The sequence below is a fragment of the Arabidopsis lyrata genome (assembly GCF_000004255.2).
Source record: "Arabidopsis lyrata subsp. lyrata unplaced genomic scaffold ARALYscaffold_4, whole genome shotgun sequence".
Classification (NCBI taxonomy): domain Eukaryota; kingdom Viridiplantae; phylum Streptophyta; class Magnoliopsida; order Brassicales; family Brassicaceae; genus Arabidopsis; species Arabidopsis lyrata.
This window is the reverse complement of record NW_003302552.1, coordinates 12,594,840-12,617,764: the sequence shown is the minus strand read 5'-3', so window position 1 is coordinate 12,617,764 and position 22,925 is coordinate 12,594,840. Positions and strand designations below refer to the sequence as shown.

Below are 22,925 nucleotides of genomic sequence, written 5' to 3'. Positions count from 1 at the left end.
AAAACAGTGGGTCTCATGCCTTGTCGATTGTGTGCAGTATTCCAAATACCCAGACTATAAGGGCAATGGAGCAACAGGTGCTCTCTAGTCGATTATTTTTTCGTACTTCGACATTTGTAGGATGTTGTTTTGCATAATAAAGACTCTCAAGTCAGGGAGAGAAAAAAAAACAAACAGAAAAAGATGACTGCTATTTCTCTTCTGTGTCATCTCCTTCTGTACGCGAAAACTCAGCACTAGTCCTCAACTGCTCTAACGTTATACTAAACATGGTGGAATGTTTGTCTTTTGTGACAACCAGAAGTCACCATCGCAACATAATATATACCAAAGCTTATGTGATATGCCTTGATAGTGTAATTACAAAAGAAGAAGTTTGATTTTATATGCTAGCTTTGTTTTTGTTTCCCTCCTCATTCTCTCCCTGCATAGACTTTGAAGCTTTTAAGGATGCATCAATCGTGGTTCTTTGTCTTTGACTCTTGTCTAGTTAAGGTTCTATGATAGCTTTAGTTTTTGTTGAGTTAGTAGAATTTGTAAGAAAAAAGCTTCAAATTAATCAAATGCATGTTTTAGGAGATAATATAGGTAAACGATAATTGAACTGAATAGATAGTGCATCATATATTGTCAACCAAAAACAACTGCTAATATAAATCCAAACCATATCCCAACAAGCACAGATCTCTGAAACAAAAACAGAATGCAAAATTCTGAGATGGAAGAAGGAGAAGAAGAGAGAGCTCAAAAGATTCTTTGTGGTGGTCCCATGGTGCTCTTCAAGTACAAACACCTTACCTGCAATAAGATTCAAATCAAAATGAGATTAGACAAGAGATTTAGATAGAACTTAGACATAATCATAGGAATTAGAGAGAATCATACGTTTTGCCAATTCTTCTTCAAGAGCGAGACGAGGAAGTTAACGCTCATCTGCACATTCTGGAAAAGCTGCTTCTCTTCCATTGAAAGGTTACCAACAGCAACACCCATACACAGAACCAACAGCAACACCCATACACAGAACTTTCTTCAACTGGAACTTCACTGTCGCTTTGGTCTCATTCACCTTTGCTTCCAAAGACTCTTGGTGACTCACAAGAGTTGGGAACTTTCCTGTGTATCAATCAAACACAACAACAAGAATGTTCAGACAAAGAGCTTGAAAATGAGAACCATAATAATACTCAAAACATCAAATTGTTCAATTTAGACATTGAAGAAACTTGCCTGCCTTGTTAAGACCAGGACCAAGAAGACGAGGAATCTGCTTAATGACAGATTCAGAAGCCAAGAAAGCATGGTAAGACTTAGCAAGCTTCTTAACAAGCTTCTTGTTCTTGTTAAGCTTTTTCAAAGCCTCAACATCCATGTTACTAAGTCCCATTTTCTCTGCCTATCGAAACCAAAACAAATACTTTCATCTCAATCTCCAATATAAACACAAAGAAGCAATCATTCCAAACCAAACAAGATACACAAAAGCAGAGAGATTTCATTTCAATCACCTCCTCAACATGCTGAGCATCTCCAAGCATACAGATCTTCATTTTCGGGCGAGGAATATGCGGTAGCTTCACAGATCCACTGAAACGCTTATCCTTTTGTGGGTCATAGTTCTTCAGACCAATCTGAAGTTCCACTGTCTCAACAAAGTTACGTTTTTTCTCCTCGGATTTGCCCTTGATTGTCGTAATGGCTTCTCTAAGAGCCTCACTTTGAAGCTTACTATATAACAAACAAAACCCATTTCACCAAATCAGATAAAGTAACGTACTTTAACTTATATGATTCATTAAGCAATAAGACAACTACACTAATTCTCCAAGACATCAATCTAAAGGCAACACTAAACCTAAAGCAAACAGAGATCAATCTGAAAAAATTGAAATAAGGGTAAAGGAATGATTTTTTTCACAGTACCTCATATTGAGTTTCTTCTCAGGTCACGAATCTCTGATCCTGGATACAAGAAAGCAAACAATAAGAGATCAATTAGAGAGCTAAAACAATCATTTTCGATTATGACATAGAATTCAGATAGTCAGGAGAAATCGAAAAACGTCATAGAAAAAGCTTATGGAATTACAGTGAACGAAGAAGAAAAGAGAAGTGGAGAGAGACGAACCTGAAAGGTGAAGAAAGCGGAAGCCCTAATTGTGTTACAGAGGCGGCTGAAGATTTTATATCAAGGAAGAGGAAAAATGAATGAAAGAGACTAAAACCCTAGGGGAATTGATTTCGTTCATGGGCTTCTGTTACATTAATGGGCCGCTTGTGATCATTGCTAAATAAGCCCATCTTTCCACATTTTGAAAGTTTTTTTTTTCAAAATTTTTGAATTAAAAAAATGGAGAAAATTTCTTTACGCGTGTTATTTATTTTTTTGTTGTCATCTCAAACTCAAAGATAGGTCATAAAACATGCGGAAAGGTATAATACTTGGTTAATAGAACTCTAGAATAAAACCTACGGATAACTGGATATTCTCGAAAACTAAGCTCAATTAAACATGAGACAAACGAAAAAACCTACAAAGCAAAAAGAAGCCAAAAACCCAAAAGGATTGAGCCCGAAATTGATACAAAAGAGAGCAATAACTTAATTCCAGAATCTAACACCAATTGAAAAGCCTCTACTAAAACCAATCCACTCATGAGAAAAGTTTGACATAGTGGCTAACCGAAACGGACAACTACAGTATATCCACGCGCGACAATGGAAAGCGGCTCCTCTAATAACGGATGAAGACTACCTCACCGAAAAAGAGTTCCAAAGAAACCTTGCTTGTTATTAAGTTCCACAAATTTGGATCTTTGGTTAACTAAGTCCGTTTAGAGTTTTTTTTTTTTTTTTTTTGGAACTAGTCCATTCGGGTAGGACTAATATTATTAAGCACAGTAAACATAGATGTGTTTGTTAAAATCCAAATTATAGTACATTTAGGCCATGAATAGATGCTGTTTTTTTTTTTAATTTAGTTTCTGGATTTTGTTTTTAGTTTTTGGATTTTAGATTTTTGTTTTAAAAACCCAAAAAATGGTTTTTGGTTTTTGAGAAAAATAATGTAGATGGAGTAAAGACTAGATTTCCTAAATTATAGGAGAACTAAAATCGAAAATCTTGAATAAAAGATCACAACAAAAAAGTTTTTCTAAATTGTATAGAAACCAAAATTTAAAAAACTTGATTGGTGTGAAATTAGTTTTTGAAAAACAAAAAACTAAAAACTCTTTCAAAAACTACAAAACATTCAAGGCCTTAGTGTAAGTTTTTATCAAGCAAAGACATGAACTTAATATTCCTCCAAATCTAAATTCCACTAAATCATACCAAATGTTTAGTCCAATACACCCCCCTTAGCTCACTATATGAGACTCTTAAGTTCTTATCTTATTTACATATATATATATAAGAGATTTGATTTGATCAAATTATACGCATGAGAACTTTTGATAGACAAAACCCTAGTTGGATAGCAAAATTGTCACATAACATAAGCACTTTAAAAACAGTGATTGCTGAGAAGTCTATGATAAAGTTATTCAACAATATAGGATTAATTGAAGAGATGAAAAGATCCATCAGTTCTAGCTCCCATATAAACCCAACAAACAACATTTAGGAATCATTCCAACAAATAGACACAAATTATAATGGCTTCTTCTCTTTAGATTTGTCCTTGATAGTTGCAATGGCTTCTCTTAGAGCCTCACTCTTAAGCTCCACTGTCTTCCCAACGTTACGTTTCTTCTCCTCAGATTTTCCCTCAATAGTTGTAATGGCTTCTCTAAGAGCCTCACTCTCAAGTTGTCTATATAATCAACAAACCCATTTCACTAAATTAGATCAAGCAATAATCCATTGGACAATAAGACAACTACGAACGACAATCTTAGGATAGAAATCAAAAACTATAAAGCTAGAGCAATAAGAGATCTATATGAAAGATTTTTCAAGTACCTCATCTTGAGTTTCCTCTCCTTAGATGCGAGAACGATATTTGTAATGGCTTCTCTAACAGCATCACCATTAAGCTTACTATATAACAAACAAACCCATTTCTCAATTGTATGATACATTGAGCAAAAAAAAAAATGATACGATGAGCAATAAGACAACTATGATTACTCTCTAAGCCATCAAAATTAGCAAACACTAAACTATAGCAATAGAGAGATCTATATGAAAATTGGTAGATGAGCAGGAAGAACTTTTCAAGTACCTCATCTTGAGTTTCTTCTCTTTTCACGAAAGATAACAACAATAAGACGAAACGAGAAGTGATGATGTCGAAGAGAGACGAATGTGATATGTAGAAATAATAGAATGATCAAGAAGATGCACCAATCAATATGAAGATATTCTATATTTATTATTGAGATATGTAAAGATTTGTATCTATCTTCGTTTAGGAAACCATTTCAATGTAAACATAAGTAACCCATTGCTTGTGATTGAGAGTTAATACTTAATACTAGATTTTAACCCGCGGTGTACCGCGGGATGATTTAATTTTAAAGTTAGTATAAAAATATTTTGTAAATTGTATCTCCTTATAACATATTTATTTATATTATAGTTTACAATTGTTATTAAGTAACGGTATACCACGAGTCCACGAGACAATTATTAATAAACTGAGGATTTAACCCGTATTAAAGCGGTATATAAATATTGATTCAAATTCGTCCGCCATATAAATCCTTTCCAAAATATAACCCGTTCTGTAATTTCTTAACTCGTCCCGTGATTTGTTTTTATTTTAAAATTTAATGATTATTTATTATATATAAAAGTTTACAAATCATATCATTCTCTAAGACATTTATATATTTTAATAAACTAAAGATTTAATATGTATTAAAGTGGCATGTTAATGATATTTTAAAATTTTATAAATATTGTTATTAAGTAACATTATACTACGGGATAATTTTTGGTTTTATACAATTTTTTCTAAATGAGACTGATTTAATATGTCTAATATTTGTGGTATGAAAAAAAAGGATTTAATCCGTATTGAAACGGCGGATTAATGATATTTTAATCTTTTTATTATTGTTGATTCAAAAACCCGTCCCGCCAAAAAATTTATTTATTTTATTAATTTTCTTATTTATGATATGATTCTAAATCATTATCTAAATATTTTAATCGATGTAGAACGTTGAACACACACTTTCGTCAATTGGATAATATATGTCTGTTTTTTAAATTTCGAATCATAGTATATGCTGGGAAAAAATTGATTTTTTTTTTTTACTTTATGTATTATATGATGATTCAAAACGGTTAAAAACAAATCAAACAAAGATGATAGGAGAATCATAATTATAAATTTTAATCAAATCTTCTAAATATCTAAATTATTAAATATGGAATATCCGGTGTATGAGTTGGGTTAAATATAATCCGACCCAACAAATTATTTGTGAAGGAATTTTAAAAACGGGTCGGATATCCGATATATCCGGAAGCATTTTTACCCACCCGTCACCAAAGTGTTGCAAAAATACTAGTATAGATACTATGTCCTAGACATAAATGTCTTGATAAAACGTTTGTTTTTATTTTTACTTTAGTGTAAAAACTATGATGTCACGATAAACAATACAAATGTAATGGGCCTACTGGCTGACTTTATGCATTAATACAACGTTTTGAACAATTGTTTTGGTGTAAAATCTATGATATATTTTTTTTTAATTTAAATTAAAACAAAGTACAGTTGATTTAGAAATTTGGCATGCGTTAGGTTATTATATTAGTTAACACAACTCTATATGGTATTGGAGCTGCTAATCTTTGAAGAAGCTTAACCTCACTCCACGCAGAGGTCGAAGCATTAATTTGGACGATGAGATGTATATGATCGGCCAAGACAAGAGAGAAGTAGATTTCCTTACAGACTACTCCGACCTGGTGAAGATGGTGTCTTCCCCGCAAGAGTGGCCAGCGTTCGCATTTCGCAACATACCTAGAGTCGATTCAAAGTGACAAAGAAGAATTTGAATCTTTTTCATTACTTTAGTTTCTCGTACTACAAATGTGAAAGCGGATAAAATGGCTCGAACTATTCGTACCCAACGCATCTTATCACCTATGTAAACAACATTCCTCCACCTGGACTCATCTGAGTCAATCTGTTATAGCTGTTGACCAAAAAAAAAAAAAACTCTATATGGTATCACTTTACACTGGTCTGATAGAACCACATTCATCTTATTTCGCTTGGTTTTTCAAACAATAATCTACTTTATTTGAAGATCGCCGAATGAAAGATGGCATAATATGTTTTACACTAAACTAACCATCTCATTCGTATCATTGAAATATTGATTAGAACTCGAGTGGTGTCACTTCGTTATCAGGATTCATCTAAATTAAGAACTCTCCTTCAAAGGTGGTTCCGTCCTAGACGAATTCTTTAGAGTTTATATTCAATTCTTTTTGTGCATAACATTTTCTGGTTTATCAATAAATTTAATTTGGAAAAACTGTGATTATTTGTGTTAACTCTTGAAGTTTTTGAGAAAAGATTGTATAACTAAACTTTGGATTAGTGATTTTCAGTAAATTTCCTTGGTGCTTCCGAGAAGAGAGATGAAATGAAACATTCATTTGAAACATAAACATAGATTTTTTATTATTATGTGGTTGGATAACAAAGCAAATACAGGGAGGTTCAAAGGTACTTGGCTTGAGAAATCTAACTAGGGGGAGTACTTGGTTGAAGAAATGGCCTCCATTTCGACTTGAACCTTTAACACATCGTTCACAACGAAACCCTTTGATGAATCTCTAAGGTCTGAGAAAGAGATAAACTCATGATAACCCCAAGCATGTTCATTTCCATATTCCGGACCAATGAACCAATTATCGACTACCAAACAAAAAAACAATACATTAGTCATCACGCGGATAAGATTGTATATGTATGTACACATCAATGAACATATATCCTTTACTTACGTGGCCTCTCCAAGTTATTGAGATTGCGTTGGTTAAGAACTCGAAGCTTGGCTCGAACGTAAATCTTCTCATAGGGTTTGAATTTCTCATTCACATTAAGATTAAGATACATCGACAAGGCTTTTCCCTCTCCCGTGGCACGACCATTTGGATTCACTTGTATATTCCTGATCAACATATTTAATATTTGTTACCACTTGTACTCTTTTACATAAAACAGAGCTTTTATTTTTGAAATAATGTGGACTCACCAATTTCTTACTCTGATGTAGAACATATCTGATAGGTAAATGTCTTTCAGCAGCATAGAGAATCTCTGAATGGTCCAGGTGAATCTCGGGTTATGGAAATTCTCTGTGACAGAGAAAAATTCCGATTTTTCGTAGAGAGGAGGAATGGTCACATCAACACCAAACTCGCAGTGATCTCCATCGTATAAGTATCCGTTTGTCGGGTTTTTGAATGTATCAATGGTCAGGACTTGAGAGAATCCCCACATCGTCTTGAAGACATTAAATTTCCATATATCGGTATCTAAAGTTTATATCAAAGACCGATCCATAGATAGATGTTATTATTATGCACATATTATTATTCTTGTTAAAAGATCACTTTGTTCTTGGATTAAAGTTTAGCAAAAACCTTGTATGGTCAAGTACTTCCTCTCGTTCTTGTTGAAGATATAAAACCTTAGATCCGCGTAAATCTCTTTTTGTGCAGCGATGGGGGTTGATTTATCTATAGCTACATAAAGCGAAAGGTATCCTGAACGGCTGAACCACCATCCTTCTTGTTTCCGTTGGGGTACACAACAAGTTTCCTGTAAAAATGTTGTATTTCGAGATTGATATATCAAACGATCTTTATTTTATAAAATGAAGATAAGTTTACCAACATACCAATTGTATCCACCAACGGAAAAAGGACGAGATTCGTATCCTTGTGCGTTAGCTGACTTAAGGAGCGTGTTGAAAGACTCCATCTTCATAGAGTAAGAAGATGGAGGACGATCTCTCAGACCCTTCACTACGTTTGAAGCTGTGACTTTATAATCACGTGATGAGTTCTCTTTTTTGTGTAAGTAATACGCTACATCAAAGTTTTGAATTGATCATGTTTCTACCTCTTCTGTTTTCAGACAAAGAAAATATGAATGAAATGGATCTTCTTAAATATTGAGATAAAATATAAGAGCAAAAAATTTGCATACGCTGCAGAGGTTTGTTGGAGTCATCAGTGAATTGTCGTATGAAGGAACTTGCGGACGAAGATGTGGCGAGGAGACAAAACAAGTAAGCAAGAGAGATGGTGTTTTTGTAGAAACTCGTCATGTTTTCAAGGTTATGTGAATGAAGTGGACATGATTGATGTAAGTGAGATTTATAGTAATTTGGTAGTTTAGAATCGATGGTAATAAAAAAAAAACACTTACACAATCATGACCAAGTTGAGATGGAACAAGTATCATATAGTCAAGTTGAGATTTAAAATTAGCAATGTAATGTTTTTTTAATTTCTTATGAAAATATGTTAATGAAATTTATTATAGAAATTTAGTATGGTTGATGGTAACCTCCACCATAAGAAAATATATTGATCATTTTGTCTAATTTTGACCAAATCAAATTAAAGCACGTTTTAGTGGTGAGATGGAACAACATTGTTAAGCATGTTGAGATTTAAAATTAACAATATAGTTTTTCTTATTATTTATGGTCATATGTTAATGAAATTATTGATGTAATTTAGAAGTTGATGGTAACCTCCAGTCCTCCACCATGAGAAAATCTACTGAACATAGTTGTTCCATCTCACCAAGAACTTAGTTGACTTGGTTAGGGAGAACGACCTGTGTTCCCCCCCCCTCCCACGAAGTTTCATATAAACTGAGGTCTCGAACTTTCAATTTAGGGGAAAACTGGAGTTTAACTTTCGTTTTGTGTGGACTGGAGACGAGACCCGAAATCTGTATTGTTATGGTACTATATGAAACTTCGTGGGGGGGACACATGTCGTTCTCCCACTTGGTTAAGATAAAATATTAAAGCGATCAAAAACGAATCCACTAGATCCAAATGTTCTATTTTTAATAGTTTTTTTAGTCTTTTTTTTTCTTTAACTTATTTTTACAGTTTTGTGATATTATCTGATAATAAAGTTATTATAATTGATTTATTCTCTCCAAATATGATGTAACTAACTAATTTTGGATAAATAATATATTCATGTTTACAAATTTGAAAAAATACCCTCCTCTTTTATTTCTAATTATTTTTAATATATCCTATACTATTATCTTGGGAGTACACTTTATAAGATACCCTTAACTAACCTTCCCTTTTGTAAAAATTTACTTAAGAATGCCATTAGAGATAAATTTTCAAAGAGTAAATTAATTCATCTCAGGATAAACAAGTCAATTTATACAATTTAATTAATTTAATTTAATTATAAAAACTAAAAATACATTATTATTATTTTTAAATGACCAATAAAAATGAATATATAAGATTTGATATCTACCTTACCTTATTAATTTTTTATTAATCATTATATTTCACCTCTCATCTTTATATGATTATATTATTGTGAAACAAATAAATCATCATATCATCCATATAATAATAAAAAATAGATTTTTTCCTCATATGCCATGATTTAAATTTTTAGAAAAGAATATAAATTATTCAATTTATGAAAAAAAAAAATTTAACGAATCAAAAATTTAGACTTGGATAATATATTTCTTTTAAACAAAAATAAATTCAACAAAATTCCGCCTGAATAACGGGTCAGAATTTGAGTAACTATATTCAATTTCATATATTTTTAAAAATATATAATTTTATATACTACGATAAAATTTTAAATATTTTAATTTGGAATATTTAAAAATAGTTTGACTTGATATTTAAAAACAAATATCATCAATACTTAATAAATAAAAAATTTATAAATTAGACATACACTAATTTGGTTTTCCTAAAACAAATATATTTAAAAAATATTTATAATAGACGGTGGGTTAAATATAATGTATTATATGATGGAATGAGTTATGATCCTTATAACTATTTGAATATTTATATTTAAGTTCATACAATTATTTTTTAAAAATTCTTAATTTTATATTCTACAATAAAAATTATAAAAATATTTTAATTTGGAAAATTTTTTAAATAGTTTAATATAATATTTTTAAGAATATCATAAATATTTAATAAATCAAAAGATAAAAGTTATAAATACTCTAATTTTATTTTTCAAAGCATAAATATTTAAAATATTTATAGCAAGCAGCAGGTTAAATGTAATGTATTATATGATAAAAAGAGGTATGATCTTTATAACCGAAACCATGTTAAGATTATATGATGAGATGAGTTAAATAAGGTTTGAAACCTCTAAATATTTAAAATTTTGATTCTATAAGTATATATGAATATAATGAATGATGGATTGTGCACACAATTTTTTCATTGGGATTCTAAAATAAAAATATAGGTATGCACGGGTTGAATTTAATCTTATTATATACCAAAATATGTTTATTATATACGCAATTTTTTTCACTTACTATTAACATATATCAAATACATACGTTTTATTTTTAACCAAAAACACGTAAAAAACCGTAAAAATCGAACTGTAACTAAACCGAATTACATACGGTATCTATATGGTTTCACTTTCTACAAAATGAAAAAAACGATACTAAACCGAAAAACCGTACCCCACCCCTAATATTTTCTCATCAAAAAAAATAAAATAAAATAAAAAATCCTTATATGTCATTGTATTATGTAAAGAATTATTAAAATTGTACTATAAAACAAACAATAATCCAACTTTATATAAATATTTAAAAATTAAAATTTCATCCGTGCTGGAACAGCACGGGTTATGATCTATTTAAATTACTAAAGTAGCCTCATAAAAACTAAAAAATAATTTACAAAGAAAAATCTATTTAAAGAAAAACTAATATTTTAGAAATAAAATCATTAGTTTGTGGTGATACAAATAAATGTTATTTTAAATATTATTTTATGAGAAATTACATTCACTTGACTTGAAAAAAATAAAGTCAGAGAATAGTGGCAAAATAGTAGATTTTGATGAAATAATTTATACTTCAATGTGATGAAAATACCATTCTTATTCAACGCTTTTATGTTCATCTCTCCTTTGACACCCCTTCTTTCATCTGTTTATCGCTCTCCCTAGTATTGCAATTTTTTTAAATCATATCACCAAGATCATTTCTATTTTTTTTTTCAATTTTTTTTTCTTACAAGATCTTTTTTAATTCATTTGGTAATTTGATTTTTCCATCACTAGGTTTTTTTCATATTCTCTTGATCAGAGAATCTCGCATCTCTGTATATGTATTTGCACCTAAGAATTTATCACGAGGAGAACGATGTTTCAAGATGTAATTTTCCCCGCCGATGCGTTTAGATAACTTTGAGGTCGTCACAACTCTTTATGCTATCAATGTCAATTACAACGCCATGTCTTCCAAAGACGTCTTTTCTGGAGATTGCAAAATGCATCTCGGAATCACACCGTTTCTCAAATTTTGAAGAACAAGACCCAAACTTCATCATAATATAAATCAAAATAATTATGAAACTTTTTAAAAACAATAAAATAATAAAATACTTTTCTTTTAGATTAAACCTAAATTCTAAGGGTAAAACAAACAAAAAAATATATAACAACATGTATATAATGGGGTCAAAACATAAAGAAGTACAAAAAAGTACCGATTTAGAATTTTAGGGGTTTAAACATAAAAAAATAAAAAAAACATTACAAAAATTAAAGGAACATAACACAAATTTCAAATTTTAGTGGAGTGATGTGAGTCAAATTAGACCTAAGACTACTCTCTCAAATAAGAGATCAATTGCAATACTTTAGGGTCGAAATCCACAGAGCTCTCATGTTCACACAATAGACTAACATGTTTTGAATTAAGCTAAACAGAAAATAAGAATAAAAAAATAAATAAAGCAAGTAAAATCGGTTGTAAATTCAGATGAGGAAAACGTCAGGAGCAATTAATCTACTTAACATTTTTGAAATACAAATTTGCTCTTTCCAATCGGGTCGGGTATTTTTAAAGATTTTGACCCGGATTTTTGATTTTGACCCGAATATCTGTCAATCGGATCCTTCCATATTTTGATTATTTTACCCGAAATATTTGACTCGGATCATTCCTTAATCGATACTCTCTACATTAAATCCAAACGACATTTACTCTCTGATTTTTTCAAGATATGGAGAGTATATGTAGTTATAACAAATTGATTTTCGTAAGGCAAACTGTTTCCTATTTTAATGCTACATTTATCATTTGTTTCCTACATATAATTCGATATTCATTTCACCTTATCGAAAAGGAAGTTGCTTCATAACCAAAAGATTTTATCCTAATTTGTTTAAGCATCAACCTAGCATATTCTATGTATTTCCCAATTTAAAGATTTCGAAATATATTAAATGCTTGGTCATCAAGATTTTTAAATATTCTCTAAACCCTATAACATACTAACTATCCAAACTCTATAAATAGTCGTTCATTTTCCACTCTCTAAACACATTCTTTCTCATTACCATATTGTAATATATTACAAGTTCAGAAACCTTACCAGCAACAATGGCTGTATCATTTGCTTTTTTGAGGGATATCAAAGAGTAGAAGACATGTTGAAGGTGTTCCACTTGTGGCGCCAATATTCAAGACCTGTTGAGGTTTTTTAATCTTAAAGTCAAGATTGAGTAAAAAGAATGAATTCCTACTGTGGTTCACAGTTTTAATTTGGTTTTCAGTTGCTTTGATCCATATTCTTTTATTTTGATGACTTATCGTTGTTTTAAGCATAAAACCACTCATTTCACCATTTTGTTTTCAAACAATGCAAAAACTACAAGCACTTATGTCCTATTGCTTTGGTTATCTTACTCTCAGCTACTAGAAAGTTTAAACTAACCTCTGATTGGTGCGAATAAATGATGCAAACATCTCTTCTCGATGTGTTCGCCTTATACTGAACAAAACAAGTATCCTCTGCAATAGAAAAACTTTTAAGTTTCATACTTAGAAATTACCCTAAATTATCAGTTGTATAGTATATTAGATAATAAACTCTGACCTTCTCTTTTTTGTTGATAGGAGTAGTTCAGTCATTTGAGAAAACCGTGAATATCATTGCATCTTCTATGTTCAATCCTGTACAAATCAAATACATTGGTTACCAAAAAATTAATTTTGTTATATATACTATTAGTTTATAGCCTCAGAACATTGGACATAACTTCAATGTTCTAATATGTTCTATAAATTTGTTTTAGAATTTGATATATCATTGCTTCTTCACGGGTTACGATTCTGACTATAAATGAAACTCAATTTACAGACCAATTCGTCTATCTCAGCTTAAGACATCGAATTTTAAAATTAACAGTCATGAAAGGTCAGAACTTACCAATAGATTGACCCGAAAGCAGCTAGAAATTTAAGCCTTTGAAGCAGATGGTAATCAAGATGAATTCGATACTAATCTTCAGAATCTTCAAACTGAAAGAGATTGAGTTTCCAATTTCTACCTTCAGGAGCTATTGAGAGATGTATTTCTTTTTTGCTCTTCTTTTTTTGTTTTTTTTTTTTCACGAGAGATGTATTTCTTTTTTGCTCAATCATTTTGTTTCATCCACTTTGTTTTCTTTGTTTTACAAAACAAAAATAATTATTGGGCTTGGTATATTAATTTTATGTTAACTATATTACAATTTAATAATAGAAATTATGAGCATATGTAACTTATTATTCTTTTAACATAAACCAAATTAATTCTTATGTAAACCATATAAATAAAAGAGAAAATCCTATGAGACAATAATATTGTAAATTTAAAGCGATTTTAAAACGCACAAAAAAGCTACCTAAAGAATGATCTATCAACACAAAAAACAACAAAAACTATACAAAACTAATTCTTCTGTTATTAAAATACATAAATAACAAAAATATTTAACCCGTGGTGTACCGAAATATTTAACCCGAAAGTTCCCTTCTACAAATTTTTTTTTTGTAGTTAATTTCTACAAATGTTATTACACTTAGAATATAACATATTTACATCTAATTAAAAACCGTATAGAATCAAACTTACCTTACAATAAAAAAAACATACAAACTTAATACATCAAATTCATAACAAATAATTAAACATTTTAACCCGCGGTACACCGCGGGTCATATCCTAGTTAGGAATTATTAAAGAACCGTTCTAGAACTCAAATCACTAATCTACAGCCAACCAGCTCTCGCTTGCATTGACTAACTAAACCTAATAGCAGGAAGTTCCAACTCTCGTCTATAAACTCCTAAAATTAGACTAGCATTAAAAACAGGTTTGATATGTTAACAGATATTCCTAGACCAACTCTTGTATGAATCTAGCAATTTCTGCCCACCTAAGATAGTTCTAGTAATAGACGCCCTCTCGGATCTAACCTATTATCCTAAGATCAAATTCTAGGTGATCAGACTATAACTAGCATTAAGAACAATCAAAAGTGAAGAACTCTATAGATTTTATCCTAACAGATTATCGATCTACTAATTCATCTAAATCCCTAAACCTAACAAGCAAACTACTCAGACATGGAGATTGAAACAAACAACATGATTGAATAGAATTGCATTAAGAGAATTTAAGAAAAGATTAGAGTTTAGAAAGATCTTCTCTGGAGGAGCTATCTCCAATTATCTCCCAAAGGGTTCAAGCTCCCAAGAAAAAAATAGAATGAGAGATTGAGAGATATGTTTAAAACAAAACCCTAAAAACCTATTTATATGTTCTTAAAAATGTGCAAAGACTTCTTTGAAATGGGAAAAAGTTCTGGGGCGATTCTGCAAATTTTCAAATCTTCAAAGAGACTCGAAATTGAATTGCCGTCAGATATTGGTGTCGACCGATACCAGGGGTGGTGTCGATTAACACTTGCACGAATTTTGGTCTCCAGATTGCTCTTGTAGCATAACTTCTCGGTTTTGTTCCAGAATGATCCATAATCTCCAAATTTGTCCCGAACATGCATAAACCTAAAAAAACTATAAAAGACTCTAGAAATAGCAAAAAGACTCTAAAAATCGATACATATATCATGGCTAAAATCAATAAAATCCATGATATAACATGGAGTCAGCTGACCCCCCCCTTCTAATTATTAGTGGATCCGCCCCTGCCACCAACATACTCTGCATTCCCATCATCATCACCTTTTCTGCCGCCAACATACGATCTACCACAACCATCTCCAATTTAATTCACTAACCCTCAACGTGCACCTCGATCACCTTCACAAACAACTGAAATTGAATACAAAATTTAAAAGACAAAAAGCAAGTCCTTTGATTTTAGATATTGAAATCAATATGAAGAACGTAAGACTTTTACTGTTATATCCTGAACCCAAAATGGTGGGTGTCACTCGACACCACTAATTTTGAGGTTGATCGGTGTGTTTTAATCTTTCAATTTAGTCTAAAATTAAATTAGGAAAATCCTAAGTCTCTTTTAAAAAAGACTCATCCTCTTTCTCTCCATTATTTTGTGCTTTATCGCTTTCTGAGAAGAGAGAAAAGAGAGTTTTGCTTGTTGTTGATCCAGAGAGAAAAGGGAAGGGGTTTGAGTGAGTTAGAGAGAGAAGAAAAGCTTGTTGTTGGTTAGAGCAACTCCAACCATGGAACACTAAAACACCAAATTTCAACACCAAATTTAGTGTTTTGGTGTTCCAGTTTTTTTTTTATCTCCAACCATAGACACCAAATCTTACACCAAAAACAAAACCTTTTATTATTATATTATTAAATTTAAAATTATCTTTATTTTTAATAATTTGATAAATACCATTTATTTTTAAAACTGATTTATTTTAATTTCATTAATATAAAATAACAATCGATAAATTAAAATAATAAAAAAAATATATTACATTGTGCTAATTCTCAAAATTATTTAAAACATTTGTGAAAATTATTATCTCATATTAATTTTAATTAAAAGTTCATATTATTAAAAATGTAAACAAACAAAAATATTGATAGTATACTTGTTTTTAATTGATAAATAACAATTAAACTAAATCAAAAACACAAATAAAATAATAATTTTTTTTTAGTGTTTTGTGAATAGTGCTACACCGTATTTGGTGAAACACTATTCACAAAAGAATAAAAAAAATAGAGATGCCGTCCATTATATATGGTGTCTTGTTGGAGTTGAATTATCACCAAATTTGGTGTTTTGGTGTCTCCTTGGAGATGGTCTTAGCAAGAGGAGGAGAGGCAGATCAGCGACTGTTGGGTGTGAAAAGGGTTGTTATGGTGTTGGATTCTGCTATTTCTTTTTTGTCTCGGATTAATCCTAAATCGAGGTGAGTGCGCGACCATGACTTATGATACAAGTCAAATTGAATCCTAAAGCCTACTCTCTCAAATAAGAGATCAATTGCAGCACTTAAGGGTCGAATTCCACAAAGTTCTTTTGTTCACACAATAAGTTATAAGTTTTGAAATTAGGCTAAATAAAATAATAAGAATTAAAATAAAACAAGAGCAAGCAATGATTTCAGGTGAAAAGATCAATAGATTAAAGTGTTAGGTTTAGGGAAATTCTCAGGAAATAAACTAATAGTAAATCTAGCAAATTAATTAGGATTATTTAACGAGCCGTTCTAAAACTCAAATCACTAATGAATAGCTAACCACCTCTCGATGCACTAACTAACTAATCTAATATCAGTAATTCTACCTCTCGATGCGAATTCCTAGATCTAGACTAGCATTAAACTCAAGTTTGATATGTTCACAAATTCTCCTAGACCAACTCTCGATGCATCTAGAAATATTTGCTCATCTAAGGTAGTTCCAGTAACAGGTGCCCTCTAGGATCAAATACCTATTATCCTATGATCAAGTTCTAGTTAGCTACTCTAGAACTAGCATTAAGAACAACCTAGATGAAGAACTCTATGGATTAATCCTAACAGGTAATCGATTTACTAGTTCATCTAAATCCCTAATGAGAATCCCTAAACCTAACAGGGAGATTACTCAGACATGATTAATGAAACAGAAAACATGTTGAATAAACTGTAGAATAAGAAATTAAAAGAAGAAAAGAGTTTAGAATAAATCTTCTCTCTAACAGGGTATTGAAATCTCTGGAAGTAGCTCTCTCCAATTATGTTCCAAAGGGTTCAAGCTCAGAGAATTACAAAAGCCAGAGACAAGATAATGAAATAGAAAAACCCTAAAAACTATTTATAAAGTCTCAAAAACGTGCAGGGACTAAAATTGCAAATAGGGAAGTCTTCTGGGTAAATTCTGCGGGCTTTAAAACTCTAAACCGTCGAGACTTCTTGCTGGGCTGTGTTTGGTGTCGAGCGACACTCATGCCTTCGTTCGAACCGGATTCGTCTCCTCAGCTCCAAATCCTCGGTTTAGCTCCAGAATGATTCCTTTTCTCCACTTTTGTCCTGAACGTATAAAAACCTAAAAAGACTCGAAAAGACACTAGAAATAACAAAAAAGACTCTAATACCGACACGTAAATCACAGTTAAAACTGGTAAAATCCGTGATATATCAACTTATCGAAACAAGTTGGGAAGTTTTGATGTTTTCTTTGAGTGTTATAGATTGATTGGGACGGAATAAGGGTTGATTGTTGTGTTTCTGGTCATGTATGCTTGTATCGTGCTTTGGTTCGTGTGAGTCTCGATGTGGTACAACAAGGAGCACAACCGAGAGAGGCGAGGATTGATTCCACGGTTGTAGCGGTATAGTGTCGATCGACACCAGATCCGGCTAGGAGCTTGTCAGCTTCCAAAAATTTCCCGATTTGATTGTTGATTGGTTAATGGTGTGTGTCTTGATATTCTATCTTACTTGTGTGTATATTGATGGGAGGATCGCCTCACTAAGTATTTGTGATAATACTTACGCATCTCTTTATGTACGGTGCATGTAAGGATAAGTGGTAACGTGGAATCATGGCGAGGAAGAGGGGATGATCTAGGAACTCGTTTTGGTTGCGTATTTTTATGTTATTTTTGTGGAACCTTGTTTAGAAGTTGGTAGGATTGCTTGTTATTTTTAATTATGTTGGAATATTCATTCTTAAGAAATGGAGTTGTTTGGATGGTTATTGTTTGGTTTATTGGTAGATTTAATTAAGTATTTATGGAGATATTTAATTATGATGTGATATATCAATATAATTATTATATATATATTAATAAACATTGATATATAAATTATAACATATATATCACGTGAAAACAATAGTAATTGAATACTACGATATATATCCATGCATCAGGATATATATTAACAAATCTTGTTATAGTCTTACATATTTGGTTAGATATTAACATATCAAATTATATATTATGATATGAGATAAAATGACATGTCTTATAAGATGACATGCCTCATAACTTTTTATCAACTTTTTGCAGGTTTTTGTTTGTAGATAAACGTTTATTTTTTTTAACTCATAGGTATTTTGGTTATCTTTCTATTTCTTTTCTTTGGTCTTTTCAAATTTATTGGTATGTAGCTAAATGACCTAAATGTAACAGTTCATTTTAAAAATAATTTCTTGTATTATGCCAATTGACACAAAAAAAATTATTTACTCAGGAGTTTTGATGACTGAGGAGATTAAAATCCTGAAGAAGACCCATCAACCTCGGAAAGTGGCGCACTTGTATTTGGATTTTAGAAAATTTTAGAGTTGCTAGAAGTATCACTACTTTCATCTCCCTACTTTTGACAAGCACATAGCAGGCTTCCCATACAAATCTGAAAAATGTTAGAATTGCTAAATTATGTTTCTGTCTTTTTTTTTGTTAAAACAAAATTATGTATAGTTTTGTAAGTATATTCAAATTAAGTGGATACAATAACCACTCGTAGTTCAAAAATAAGTTTTTGCGAATGTAGAGTAAATGAAACGAATGTTAGATATTTTTTATTGGTTTGTTATAATCTACACAAATTTCTTTTTATAGTTGAAGGATTCTCAATATTTAATACAATATCATGTAGTATCTATTTAATCACTATTTTTACATTATTTAGCTGATCTTATTTTTATTAGTTTGATACATAGGATTATAATTTTTAACAGGAAATATTATAAAAAAACTTATCTGTGCAAAATAAAAGTAAAATTTAGTTAATACAATAATAACTATTATTAATTTATTTTTGAGAATAAAATTTTTAAAAATATATACTATTAATAATCTGGATATATAGTTAATGGTTTGTGTTAAGACTTAAGGCTGTCATTGTGTTTTAATCCAGGTTCTTACATTTGTACACAAAAAATAAAGATTTTTTTTAACAAGCTTAAATTTAAACTAAAATAGAAAAAAAAACATTTAAAATGAGAAAATATCTATAAAAAATCAAATAAAATAATAATTAAAACTTGATTTTGCCATTATAACTTTCTGTGAGCTAAATTTAAGTAAGATTTTATCTCTAATTTAATATAGTTTGAATTCTCAACGCTTCGTTGAAGTAGTTAAGGTTAATAATAGGAACAATTTATGAGCAGCGGATCGCAGGATACAATCCTGATGAGACTGATATCGCAACACTCTATAGCAGAATCTACGAACTTGATATAAACGATATACTCTTGAGACTTACTTTAAGCAGAAAGAAAGAGAGGGAGAGAGTTGTTTGGTTGCGTTTTTGCGAAGAGCAAGTGAACAAAATGAGAGAGAGAGGTGTTCCTTTTATAGACAGGAGGAGAAGCGGCTTGATCCGCAAGAGATGGCTCGTGGGCGCAAATCTAGGGATGTTGGGAGCGAGAGGAGGACTCGGCCACGACGAGATTATGGGCGAGATATCCGGAGCCGTTTTTCGATTTCGAAATTTGGAATATGCTCTCGAATATGCCTTTTCTTTATGCAAGCTCGATTTCGTTAATGGGCTTCTTAATGGGCCAAAAACTTATGTAGAAAATATAACAAAACCTCATAAGTATTTTCTCCAAAAAGAATATCTTTTGTGGGCCAAATTTCCCAAGAGCTCAAACCCAAGCCCGGCGGCGGCGCGCGCACACGTGTGGGTCGTGTTGCATAATGTGCATGTATCTCCTTCACTATAGTCTCCCCTTCCAAATAGCTAGTGAACCATGTCATATGTGTAACACTATATATACTAGAGGGAAAGTTTACAAATTTCCAATGTGGGACAAAATTACATTTGTAGTTTATAAGCTTTCAAGCTCTCTATTTTGGACCTTAATTACTCATTCAATATAACTTCAATTTTTACATGTAAATACACTATCTTATAGTGCTCATTACAAGGAATCCAAAGATTCCATTATCCGGTCATTCCGATGACGGACGTCACCGGAAAAGTCGCCGGAAAGTTGGCCGGAGCCACTTGTGTAAAATTGAGTTCCAACAAAATATTCTCTCCAAACCTAGAGAATATTGTTATAAGAGTATATATATCATGGCGAGATCTATCTTCAAAGCCACCAAGCCAGAGGACTTTCATATTTCGAACCGACCCCTGGACTTGTGGAGTCCACCTGTCGAATAGTTCGTCCATGGACTGCTCGCGCGCTTTAGATCATATATGCAAAAGAATACATTCCTTATATACTTGATCTCCGCGAAGCTCCACAAGCTCAACAAGTCTCAAATGAAGCGTTACTACTTACTAGACATAGGAAAAATGACAAGAGCATAAGAAAGGTCTTTCTTGTGAAATTCCCATGTAAACCTGATTGACAGGTACAAGTCAATCGTATGGTGGCCGCCAAAGGAAAAAGCAACTACTTCAGTTACATTCGTTACACGATCAACAAAAAGATAAGCGAGATTTTTGTTAGTAGAACACCTGATACTTACGACAAACGCTCTACCGATTGTGGAGACACATTGTCATGACATGCATTGTCAACTGACAAAAGATCAATCGCTCTGAATGATGATAAAAGAGCCAAAAAAAAAAAAAAAGATGATAAAAGAGCCATCATAGGAGAAAAAAGACGAGAAATACTTGTTGTGAGATTTTTTTTTTTGATAAACCCTATCGGCTATCCGGTCGATCTCGGTAGGAACGCACCGAAGTGCTACATAGTGGACTGGTCCACCGTGTTAACGGTTAGGCCCTTACGGGCTACCACTCTGCCTATCCCGAGTTTGGATGCCTTCTGACTAAGTGCCAGGGGGTAGTCAGGCCGCCTGCATTTCTGACTACCAGGTAAACCAATTGGACCAAAGCCCAACTGACAGACTTTCCACAATAATGTTGATAACAGCAGGAGTAGTCGAACCATGGAGAGGAGGAAGTTGCACCCGACTGTGGATGTCGGATTCACACACTCAAGTATTTTGTTAAGTGGGAAAGATTATTCTTGAGGGACAAAAATGAATGTATAAAAACTTATGAATTGCTACGAAAATTGCTATAGTATTTCTCTTTTTTTTTTTTTTAGGCCCATCCCCTTTACATGGCCATTGGCCTCTATATTTATACATAGAGAAACGACATTAAAATGAATAATTAAGTACAATTATTCCTTCTTAAATGTGTCCGTTTTGATTCTTCGACTTTAATGCTCAACGTTTGAATTTGAGTTGACTCTGATCTTCATGGGCCTCGCCTTTTTGGCCCAAGTGTCCTTGAACCGACTTACCCGTGTCTTCTACACCGAACTCGTATCACAGTGCAGTCACTTCGGATTCTCGAAGTGGTGACAACCACTTCGACCGTCCCCTCGGTTCACGGGTCCAATTGGCTTCATCCTTTATGGGCCACCCGCTTGACTACGTGGCAATCTTTGGTTGGTCTCGTACTTCTGGTGCGGGATCCGACACCAACAATTAGCCCCCCAAGTTCTTCGAAGTGCTATTCCAATTCGGAGGACTTTAAATGCTCAAGTGGCCAAAGATTGCGCTCGAGAATCTTTCTGATTTCCCGCCGAAAATCTCATCACTCCATTAATTTCGGCACTAGCCATTTTTAACCGAGTGACATCTGTCATCATTATGACCGTATATTGATTAATTACTATTAAAACGGGAAAAAACCTTCCCACTTCCCACACGACTTCCGAGGCGGTTTCATCATTAGCTTGAGGTAACTTCTTTTCACCATTACTCTCTTCTTTTACTTTTGTACTTTAATCAAAACCTCTCTCTTCGTTCCTTCACCAAAACCCCTCTTCGCCGGATCTTGAATTTTTCTTTCTTCCCAATGACTTCCGATTCCGATAGACCCGAGTTTCCGTCTTTCGACGAGAGGCGTTCTAGTAACGACGAGTGCACCCGCCCTGGTGATATTGCTGGTCCGCACTATAGGTCCACTTGTACTCTTCAATCCCTCGAGCGATTGAGAGAGCTTTGCCGGATTCCGCCGGAAATTATGGCGGAAGCACAAATAGCTTCCCCCACAGAATCTCCAGAGAACCATCGCGATGGTTACTTCTGTGTGTATGAGATTTATTTCAAGGGTTGCGGGCTGACCTTTCCTCTTCCCGAAGCCCTAGTTTTATACCTAGCGGCTCTTGAAATCGCTCTTCCTCAATTAACCCCCAATCTTCTTCGTACTATTCTTGGCATTATAACAATCGCGGCGGAGGCCGGTTACGTTATCGGAGTTGCTGAACTAAATGAGCTTCTGAGTGTGAGAAGTTCATCGAAGAAAGCGGGGTACTTCTCAGCATATCCTAATGCCAACAGGAACATAATTTCACATCTTCCGAACAAGGATGAAAATTGGCATCATCCTTGGTTTCTAATTAAGAAAACTCCCGCTTCGATTGGAAATCTCGCAGATTTTCTCCCTTCGAAGTGGTCTGCGAAACCCGGTAGTGATTAGGTTGCCCGTAT

General features: G+C 32.5%; 2 protein-coding genes, 1 long non-coding RNA gene and 1 pseudogene across 4 annotated transcripts; all 4 read right to left on the bottom strand.

The window, feature by feature from the left end:
- Positions 1–585: 585 nt before the first annotated feature.
- Positions 586–2,206, bottom strand: LOC9315222 (60S ribosomal protein L10a-2). Its single transcript, XM_021029662.1, is given in 7 exon segments — positions 586–798; positions 886–1,026; positions 1,028–1,116; positions 1,231–1,396; positions 1,509–1,728; positions 1,924–1,962; positions 2,129–2,206. Coding segments are annotated over 6 exon segments (675 nt in total). The 5' UTR covers positions 1,929–1,962; positions 2,129–2,206; the 3' UTR covers positions 586–744.
- Positions 2,207–3,563: 1,357 nt separating this feature from the next.
- Positions 3,564–4,090, bottom strand: LOC9315221. The gene is made up of 2 exons (XM_021027290.1): positions 3,964–4,090; positions 3,564–3,814 (listed from the first exon to the last, which is right to left on the bottom strand). The coding sequence occupies exons 1-2, from the start codon at positions 4,080–4,082 to the stop codon at positions 3,652–3,654; spliced, it is 282 nt and encodes a 93-aa protein (XP_020882949.1). The 5' UTR covers positions 4,083–4,090; the 3' UTR covers positions 3,564–3,651.
- Positions 4,091–6,611: 2,521 nt separating this feature from the next.
- On the bottom strand, positions 6,612–8,472 carry LOC9317052 (annotated as a pseudogene).
- A 3,207-nt stretch (positions 8,473–11,679) lies between these two features.
- LOC110229412 lies at positions 11,680–13,596 on the bottom strand. Of its 2 annotated transcripts, XR_002332827.1 has the most exons (4): positions 13,473–13,596; positions 13,140–13,216; positions 12,978–13,054; positions 11,680–12,730 (listed from the first exon to the last, which is right to left on the bottom strand). It is a non-coding gene; the product is annotated as an uncharacterized LOC110229412 (long non-coding RNA). The 2 variants fall into 2 exon arrangements; XR_002332826.1 differs by lacking the exon at positions 13,473–13,596 and having other exon boundaries at positions 13,140–13,268.
- Positions 13,597–22,925: the final 9,329 nt, after the last annotated feature.

Coding starts and splice junctions, on each gene's coding strand:
- LOC9315221 (XM_021027290.1), bottom strand. CDS start 4,082: ATGTATCATACAATTGAGAAATGGGTTTGTTTGTTATATAGTAAGCTT. Junction 3,815..3,963: donor GAGAGGAAACTCAAGATGAG/GTACTTGAAAAA, acceptor TTGATTATATAG/ACAACTTGAGAGTGAGGCTC.